The following is a 10,578-nucleotide window of genomic DNA, read 5'->3' on the forward strand; positions in this document are numbered from 1 at the left end:
CTTAGGTAGGATCATATATGATCTATGGGATCCTAGGAAAAGGGGGGGATGATCAGAGTTGCCTATGGCCCCAGTAATTAGTTAACTCATGATGTTAACCATAGCGGTTAACTGCAGGAAGAGAACTTTCATTGTATGAAGATAAATAACATGTTGTTATTGTCAGTTCATTTACCTCTATTTTGCAGTGTGTCTTGCTGTGAGGCTTGACCATTAACCAAGCTCTGCCAGCTTACATTCTGCTGATTGATGTCTTATCTAACTGTGATGTATTCAAGTATAAATATTTCAAAACAAGCAATGGCAAAAATAAACTGTTGCAGGTAGGACTTTAGAATAAATACTTGTCTGTTTTGAGAATTAAAGGGTTAGAAGCTCATTGTACATAGTGCTTATATAGTGGTTTAATCAGGGCATGGGCTTGCTTTGGTTTGTCACTTCCTTTGTAATTTTTAATAACCTGTTTGTGCACTTTATGATATCCCTCCATGGCATGTGAGACTTGAACCTGGACCTTGTGGTCCAGTGGTGGGAGAACTATCACTGAGCTGCAAGACCGAAAGTGCATCATTGTACTAAATATTAGGGCAAAGTGGTTTCATGTGTGGTAAATGCTTGTTAACAGCATATTTTTCTCCTTAATTATCAAGGGGTGACAGCTTGCCTGGAGAAGAATGACAGAGTAGCTGAAGAAGACTATGAGATAAATATTGTAAATGGTCCCGAACGTGGGCGACGGAACCAGGAGCAGCAGGTATCACCAATCTGTTTTGCTTTAATATGAATATTACAACATATCTAAATGACCAATTATTAAGCTGTTTTTAAATCTCACATCTTGCTGTGTTTGAAACTTTGATTCTTCTTAAATTGATATTTGAGAACTGTGCTTAAAAATTAATCTGAATTCTGCTCGCCATGAAAATGATTTTGGGTGCCATGGGCCCTAACAAATCAATGCAAGCTTTTCTACCTCTGGCATTAGCAATTCAGATGAACATCTCTGTCATTGCCTGTTTCCAGTTTGAAGTTACACTGTCAATTTCATGATGCAGTAATTTGTGTTGTGCAATGACATCAAAATGGCAGCAGGGATTGGGCAACAGATTTACATTGAGCAGCCATGCTGATGTAATGTGGTGTGATTCCACCTCCAGTTACAAGCAGTATCATACCAGGCCGCTACTGTGTTGTGCTTAACTGCTGCCCTGTTATCCATTGGGTATTCGAGGAACTTTTGGAAATATGTTTAGAATCATCTTAAGATAACACTTGTACAATGAAAAATGCAATCAAAGCAGTGAGTTTCATTTCTACAGGAACAATTTGAAAGAAAAGCTATGCTGAACTTGTACAGAATCTATATTAGACCACAACGTGTACTACTATGTGCATTTCTGGACCTGGATTATAAAAGGATTTCAGAGAAGAAAGTGTTATAAAAATTTGCAAACATGATACCAGGTCTGAAAGGTTGTAACTATCAAGAAAATATGAAGTTAGGGCTCCTTTTTCTCAGAAGAAGAGACCAAGAGGGCCCCTGATGGAGGTCTTTAAAAGGACTCAATAGGATCGAGGAACAGAAGATGTTTCCTCTTGAGAATCCAAAGCTAATGGATCCTAAATATAAGATCATCATGAATAAATTCAGGAGGGAATCGAGAAACTTCTTCGCACAGATTAGGATGAGAATCTAATAGTGGTATCCATGTGGTATAGCTGGAAGAAATAGTATGAATGCATTTGAAGAGAATTTAGCAAAGTATATGAGGGTAAAAGAGGAAGGGTCACAGGTCCTAGTACGTTAACTCTGATTTCTCTTTGCAGATCTGCTGCCAGACCTGTGGGTTTTTCCAGCAATTTCTGTTTTTTTTGTTTGATTTGCAGCATCCCCTGTTCTTTGTTTTTATTTTGCAATTTTCAGAAAACTGTTTATAGTGAGAAAGCCAGAAGACTGCTTCTTACCAGAGCAATTTGAACATTTTGCAATAACGATGATCTGTCTGAAGTGGTGCTGGGTTTATGTTTAATTATTTGGTTTGTTTTTGAAACCAAATAAGTGCAACCAATGTTTTGTGTCACAGTGTTCAATGACCTCTATTTGTTGAGGCCTGTCATAAGCAACTTTATACTAAATTGAAAACCAATACAATGAACAACTTTCTTATTCAATCATCAATTGCTACACAATACAAATTGAGCCAAGTTCAATAATTATAAACCTAATTAGACAAATATGACCAGTTCAGCCAATTGGTCTCAAATTGCAATTATTCATTCTGATCATTAAATATCCCAAATGATTTGATGAAAGTAATTTATAGATAGTTGAAATGTTCTGAAAAGAGGGATATAGTTCGGACATCTACAGAAAGCTTATGTCTAAGGCAGTGGCTGGGTGTGTGGGTAGAATTTCATGATTGAAAATCCTATGCAGTGTCAATGCTAGAATGACATATCTTTCCAGAGTGTAGTGTATGTAATGATTCAGTTTGCCATTTGAACTGAGGGTACAGACTTTGGTCCAGTAAATACATGTCAAAAGCTGTTGAGCAAATACTAATCCTTCAGAGCAAGATAAATGAAGGTGATCCGCGCATACATTAGGATTGTTGACCTGCTAGAGATGGTTAAGATTCTGCAAGGATTTAACTTAGTAGATGCTGAGAAAATGTTCCACTTGTGAATGAGGTCAAAGTAAAAGCCCCTTATTGTGTTATCGTCACTAATAGATCCAATAGGGCAACTTCTTCACTCAGATATTGGCTACAAATTGGAACTTGTCACAACAAAGCATAGCTGAAGTGATTAGCATACAGGTTGTTCTGCGATAATGTGCATTCCATTTACAAGATTTCATTGTAACGTGATTGACGAACTAGGTTGTGAACTTCTGAAACGTGTACTATTGGTTATAACGCAGTTCCGGCCACATTAATTTAAATGACGTCCACTATTTTGCAATTTTCTTATAACATGAGATTGTATGAGAACAGAATATTGCATTATAGCAGAACTGACTGTAGATGCATTTGAGTGAATGTAAAGGATGTATTAAACTAAATAAACATTTTAGAGAGAAAGAAATAGAAGGATGCAATGAGGTTGGGTAAGAAGGCTTGTATATGCATAAGCACCAGCACAGATCATTTACGCTGAATGCTGTAAATTTTATTCATTTCAGTATAAGATCCTGAATATGGGGTCAGCTAATTAGACTGTATAGTTGTCCTCCACATTCAGATTTGTTCAGTGTAATGGCATAACCTGTTTTATTGTGTAGAGATTGCTTATAGCCTTCTGTATCGCACAGCATTTAATTGAATTTAAAATTATTACAGCGGAACGTGATTGTATTTGTTAAGTTGTTTTCTGTCAGTAGATGTGTAAAATTTTGATGTTACTGAATTATAAGCATCTGACAATATTCTGTAATGTAATACGTTATTTTTGTGTCAGTAATAACTCTTGCTTCAGATCCTTACTATGTACTGTGTAGTACTTGCAGTACACATTGATATGCATTTAACAAATCATGGTCCAGACTGTCACATATTTTTAATTGGACGTTTTTGTTTTCTTATCTTTATTTTGCTGGCTGCTAGCTACCAAAACTATTTGATGGCTGCCACTTCTATTTCATGGGCCCATTCAAAAGCTGCAAGAAGGAAGATCTTGTTAATTTGGTCAAGGTTGGTGGGGGGCAGGTCCTTGCCCGGCAGCCAAAACCAGACAGCGACGTGACTCAGAGCATCAACACTGTGGCTTACCATGCATCCCCTGGCTCGGATCAGTCGTTTTGTACACAGTATATCATCTCTGACAAAGACAGTAACTATAAGCCTGAAAGAGTGAGGTTAGGTAAAGTGTGGACCACCCATTGTACATGGCTGATTGACTGCGTGAAAGCATTTGAACTGCTGCCGATAACCGAACACTAATGAATTTATCCAGATATGAAGTTGATGTATTTTATAAAATGAGGCTCTGAATGATGTACTATTGATACAAAATCATGAAAAAAAAGCTTGAAAATGTAAACGCAACTCAGAAAATGCAAATAATATTAAAATTATAGGTCAAAGTTTGTTTAAACTAATCACTATAAAAATTGCTTTATAATGACCTTTCTCTGCTAACTTCACTTATACTGTGTCACATTAAGTATTCATTACGCTAAATTAAGCTCATTCAATAAAAAGATTTATTTTATATCTTGCTCTACACGTTTTTCACACTCAATTTGTTTTAACATGCAAAGAATAATGAAATACATCTGTTTAACTTGAATCCAGACGTGCTGTATGTCTGCTTTTGTAGGTATGTGTTAATCCTTTGATCATTAACGTACTGATTATCAAATCATGTATTTTTGTAATGAAGGTCTGTCCCAGTGTTAAATCTGTCCACCGCTCTGGTTGCTGCCAAATCACTGAAATGAAAAGCATCGTTTAAATAAACCAATAAAATACACCAGTAAAATCTGTGAAACTGTTCTTGATTTACTTAGGACTATAATTTTAGGATAATTGGGATCACTATTGCAGCCCACTTCCATCAACCTGGAGAGCTATGCAAGAAAGCCTCCATGATTTTTGTTTTGTTGTAGCACTTTACTCTATAATTACCAACAGCATTGTCAGCTAAGCGTAGTTGAGTCAGTCAGGGCCATGAAAAGCCAGCTGAGTCTTTAGAAATTTTGAATTCAGGCAATGCCATTGAATCAAAAACCGTAGAAGAAAGACATTTGACACTGTTGTATCAGCACCAGTTCTTTGGAGAAGCTGCTGTATTACTCCCACGATTTTGCTCTTTCCCCATAGACCTGCAAATTTATCCTTTTCAAGGATTTGCCTAATTCCCTTTTGAAAATTACCACTTAATCTGCTTCCATCACCCTTTTTGGCAGCACATTTCACATCATCATTATGTACTCTGTATAAATATAAAGTTCTGGTCCCGCCTTTTATTATTTTGCCAGTTATCTTAACCGTGTTCCCAGGCTCATCAATTTCCTACTCAGTGGAAATAATTTTTCTTCAGTCACTTCATTAATACCGTCCACAGTTTTGAACACTTCTATTCAATCTCCCTTTAATCTCCCCTCTTTTTAAGGAGAACAGCTCCTCTAGTCTCTGCAAATAATTGAAGTTTCTCATCTCTGGCACCATTCTAGTAAATCTTGCACGCTCTCCTGGGGTCTCACCATCCTTTCCTACAAAGCAGTGCTCAGAATTGAAAACAATCCCCTAGCTGGAGCCTAACTAATGATTTGTAAGGTTTTAAAATAACTTTATAAGTCCTATGTTCCATCCCTCTGTAAAAACCAAGAATCATTATGCTTTCTTTTTTAACTTGGCTTGTTTCCCTTGGATTCCAGGTATCCCTATTCCTACGTCTCCCTTTAAGCTTACCAGTTTGTTCATCTTACCCAAAGAATGCTAAACTTGCAAATGTTTGTTTCTGGAACACTTAAATGTGCAAATAGCTGTGCACCTCTTCAGCACAGACTGGTTAAGCTGCCTGTCCAAAAAGCTGTGTTCAACCATGCAGATGTCATTTCATGCTTCCTCTCACATGTCCTTAACTAAAGTAAGTGTTTAGTTATATTGCAGCAGCCAGGCCATTCCAGTAAGGAATTACCTGCCTTAGCAAGCAGATTTCAACACTTCCTGCATTTCCCAAAGCTCAGTATTAGCAATCCATTGGTATATTTTGATTAATAGTCTTCACGCTTTTGCCACCTTTGCTCTGACTTCAACAACTTGCATTCAGGTAGTGCCTTTTGTACAGTTTAAAATCTGATTGAAGATTTGTAGCTCGGGTATCCGTTGTTGTGGTTCTGTTCGCCGAGCTGGAAGTTTTTGCTGCAAACGTTTCGTTCCCTGGCTAGGGAACATCATCAGTGCTGTTGGAGCCTCGTGTGAAGCGCTGCTTTGATGTTTCTTCCGGTATTTATATTGGTTTGTTCTTGCCGCTTCCGGGTGTCAGTTTCAGCTGCAGTGATTTGTATGTGGGGTCCAGGTCGATGTGTCTGTTGATGGATGTTCTTGCTGTTTCCGGGTGTCAGTTTCAGCTGTAGTGGTTTGTATATGGTGTCCAGGTCAATGTGTCTGTTGATGGAGTTTGGGGATGAATGCCATGCTTCTAGGAATTCTCTGGCTGTTCTCTGTCTGGCTTGTCCTATGACAGTGGTGTTTTTCCAGTCAAATTCATGTTGCTGGTTGTCTGAGTGTATGGCTACTAGAGATAGCTGGTCGTGTCGTTTTGTGGCTAGCTGATGTTCATGGATGCGGATTGTTAGCATAGGACAAGCCAGACAGAGAACAGCCAGAGAATTCCTAGAAGCATGGCATTCATCCCCAAACTCCATGAACAGACACATTGACCTGGACACCATATACAAACCACTACAGCTGAAACTGACACCCGGAAACGGCAAGAACATCCATCAACAGCCACATCGACCTGGACCCCACATACAAATCACTGCAGCTGAAACTGACACCCGGAAGCGGCAAGAACAAACCAATATAAATACCGGAAGAAACATCAAAGCAGCGCTTCACACGAGGCTCCAACAGCACTGATGATGTTCCCTAGCCAGGGAACGAAACGTTTGCAGCAAAAACTTCCAGCTCGGCGAGCAGAACCACAACAACTTTTATACAGTAAAATGCCCCATGGCACTTAACAGGAATGGACTCACCCGAATCAGTTTCGCACAGTGGAGGCATTGGGATAAATGATTAAAGATTGTTGGTTTCTAAATCTTCTCCAGTGGTGCACACGGCCTCTGTAAATGCTGGCAGAGAGTGATGTGCTTTTTTCTTTTTTGCTGCCTCTCTAATCGGGGCCTTTTCATTGACCGTTAACAGCAGCTGCCCACCAGAGGACAACTTTGTGGATTGCAGTCCGATGGGAATTCTTCATTGCCCGCCCTCTCTTCAACACATGGGCCTGCTGACTTTGGTGTGCAGTTCACACAATTGTTAGTGCATAGGCTCTTCATCATATCTGCATGGTTACATGAATGAGCGTTGTGATCTAGTGTCATTTCCCTGCCTTTTCCCTGTAACCCTGTGCGTTATTTTCATTTAAATAATTGTCTAATATCCCCTTGGATGCCTCAATTGAACCTGCCTCCACCATATTTCCAGGTAGTACATTCCAGATCCTAGCTACTCATTGTGTGCTACGCATTCACTTCTTATTCCTTTTAAATCTGTTCACTTCTTCATTTTATAAGTGATAGCAGTTTTCTATATCTATTGTCTCGACTCCTTGTGATTTTGAAAACTACTTTTAGCTCTCCTTATAGCCTTCTCCACTCAAAGGAAACAGTTCCAATTGAAGTTTTTCATCCCTGCAACCATTCTTGTATGTCTTCTGCCCTTTAAACAATATATTCACATCCTCCTTATCACATGGCACCCAGAACAGTAAGCAGCATCCCAGCTAGTGGCTTATACAGGTTCAGCAGCACCTCTTTGCTTGTGCCACTCTCTACCTATTATTAACGAAACCCAAGATGCCATTATGAACTGTTCTGTCTTGCACCATGATATGCATCTAGTCTCTGCTCCTGCGTACACTTAGAGTTGTACCCTTTCATTCTGTCTATGTTCTTTATATAAAATTGTATCACCTCACGTTCTCTGAATTGAATTTCATCTGTCACCTATCTACCCACATCATCAGCATGTCAGTGTCCTTTTGAAGTTTGATGCTCTCCTCACAATGCTTCCAAGTTGTGCAAGGTGCATGAACTTTGAAATTGTTAACCAAAGTTGAGATCATAAATATGTGTCAGGAAACGATCAATCATTAGCATGTGTTGTGTCCCAGTACTGAGCCCTGGGGAATTCACCCCCCCCCCAAAAAAAAATTCATTAACCATTACCCTTCCCTATCATGCAGCCATTTTTTGTATTGATTTTGCTACTGTTTGTTTTATTCCATGAGCTTTAACTTTATTCTCAAGTCTGTTATGGGGCATGGAAGAAATGACTTTTGGAAGTTCATGTATATAAGATCGACAACATAATATAACAATATCGTAACTGTATTGAATTTCTCCCATGTGGGGCCCAAAGTGTTCACACTACCCCTCCACAGAGCATTCCAATCCAGACTCAGACCTTGTCACTGTAACCCTGCATTTCCCGTGGCTAATCCACCTGGCCTGCACATCCCTGCATACTTTGAGCAATTTAATCAGGCAATCCACCTAACCTGTACATCTTTGGACTTTGGGAGGAAACCGGAGCATCTGCAGGAAATCCACGCAGACATGGGGAGAGCATGCAATTGCTTGAGGCTGGAAATTGAACCAGAATTCTTGGTGTTGTGAGGCAACAATGCTTAACCACTGAGCCACTGTACTGTTATGTAACACTAACATAAAAACATAATATAGCATCAAGCCTCGTCAGCAATATTCCAAGTTAGTTATATATGAATTTCCTTAAATCCATTCTGACTCTCCTTAATAAAATTACATTTTTCCATTGACTATTAATTCTATCCCAGATCATTGTTTCTGAAGTTTCCATACCACTGAAGTTATGTCAGATCTGTAATTGCTGGGCAACTCTGCTATTTTTGAACAGGGTTGTAAGGCAGGCAGGTCAGCAGAGAGGTAAGGTTGCCTTGTTAGTAAAAAATGAAATTAAATCAATAGCAAAAAAACAAAGTAGGGTCAGATGATGTAGAATCTGTGTGGGTGGAGTTGAGGAACCATGAAGATAAAAAGTAAACCATAACAGGAGTTATCTACAGGCTTCCAAAACAGTAGTCAGGATTTGGTGCGTAAGATACACCAAGAGATAAAAAGGTGTGTAAGAAAGGCATGGTTAAAGTGATCGTGGGGGATTTCAATATGCAGTTGAACTGGGAAAACTAGGTCGGTAGTGGATCACAAGAAAAGGAATTTGTAGGATGTCTAGAAGATGGCTTTTTGGAGCAGCTTGTGGTGGATCCCAATGGGGAACAGGCAATACTGGATTTAGTGTTGTGTAATGAGGTTGACTTGGTCAGGAGCTGAAGGTGAAAGAACCCTTAGGAGGCAGTGATCATAATATGATAGAACTTACTCTGCAATTTGAGAAGGAGAAGGTGGAATCAGATCATATTACACTTGAGTAAGGGCAACTACAGAGGCATAACGTCAGAGCTGGGTAGAATTGACTGAGAGAGGGAGCCTAGCAGGAAAGACAGTGGAACAGCAATAGCAGGGGTTTCTGGGTGTAATTCAGGAGATGCAGCAAAGATTCATCCCAAGGAAAAAAAAGCATGGTACAGGGAGGATGAGGCAACCATAGCTGACTAGGGACTCAGGGATAACATTAAAACAAAAGAGAAAGCAGACAATGTGGCGAGGAGCAGTGGGAAGCCAGAGGATTGGGAAGCTTAGAAAGACCAACAGAGGACAACGAAGGAAGAACTAATGAGGGAGAAGATTAAATATGAGGATATTTTAGGATATACTGCAAGAGTTTCTTTAGATATATAAAGGTCCAAAGAACATTGGGTTGCTGAAAAATGTTTCTGGAGAAGTAGTAATGAGGAACAAAGAAACGGCTGAGGAAATGGATAAATACTTTGCATCAGTCTTCAAAGTAGAAGACACGAGTAATAGCCCAAAATGTCAAGACAGTCAAGGGGGCAGAGATGAGTATGGTAGGCATCACCAGGGAGAAGGTGCTGGAAAAAACAGAAAGGTCTGAAAGTGGATAAATCACCTGGACCAGATGAGCTACACCTCAGGGTTCTAAAAGAGATAGCTGAAGAGATAGTGGAGGCTTTAGTAGTGATCGTTCAGGTATCACTGAAGTCAGGGTAGGTCCCAGGTGACTTGGAAAATCGCTAATGTAACCCTGCTGTTTAAAAAAGGGACAAGGCAAAAGATGGAAAATTACAGACCAATTAGCCGAACCTTAGTGGTGGGTGAGATCCTAGAATCCATTGCAATGGACGAGATTTCTGAGAATTTGGAAGTGCATGGTAAAATAAGGCAAAGTCAGCATGGATTCATCAAAGGGATGTCATGCCTGACAAATCTATTAGAATTATTGGAAGATGTAATGAGTAGGTTAGACCAAGAAGAGCCGATCGATGTTCTCTATCTGGACTTCCAGAGGGCCTTTGGTAAGGTGCCGCATACAAGGCCGCTGAGTATAATAAGGGCCCATGGTGTCAGAGGCAAGCTGCTAGCATGGATAAAAGCTTGGCTGTCTGACAGAAAGCAGAGTGGGGATAAAAGGGTCCTTCTCAGGATGGAAGCCAGTGACTTGCAGATGACACCGAAATTGAAGGTGTAGTGGACAGCAAAGAAGGTTACTTCAGATTATAACGGCATCTTGATCAGATTTGCTAATGGGCTGAGAAGTGGCAGATGGAATTTAGTTCAGATAAATGTGAGATGCTGCATTTTGGGAAAGCAAATCTTAGCAGGATATATACACTTAATGGTAAGCTCCTAGGGAGTGTTGCTGAACAAAGAGACCTTGGAGTGCAGGTTCATAGCTCCTTGAAAGTGGAGTTGCAGGTAGACATGGACTGGTAATTTTTAAATTT

The 10,578-nt window shown here is 39.7% G+C and overlaps 1 protein-coding gene across 2 annotated transcripts in view; it reads left to right on the forward strand.

The window, feature by feature from the left end:
* bard1 (BRCA1 associated RING domain 1) overlaps positions 1-4,072 on the forward strand; it is a 176,705-nt gene extending 172,633 nt beyond the window's left edge. For both annotated transcript variants that reach the window (XM_060828098.1, XM_060828099.1), the window contains 2 exons: positions 651-754; positions 3,606-4,072. In XM_060828098.1, the coding sequence (XP_060684081.1) occupies positions 651-754; positions 3,606-3,941 (440 nt within the window). In that variant the 3' untranslated portion in view covers positions 3,942-4,072. The remainder of the gene's footprint in view (positions 1-650; positions 755-3,605) is intronic.
* Positions 4,073-10,578: the final 6,506 nt, after the last annotated feature.

This window comes from Hemiscyllium ocellatum, chromosome 7, assembly GCF_020745735.1.
Source record: "Hemiscyllium ocellatum isolate sHemOce1 chromosome 7, sHemOce1.pat.X.cur, whole genome shotgun sequence".
Taxonomy (NCBI): Eukaryota; Metazoa; Chordata; class Chondrichthyes; order Orectolobiformes; family Hemiscylliidae; genus Hemiscyllium; species Hemiscyllium ocellatum.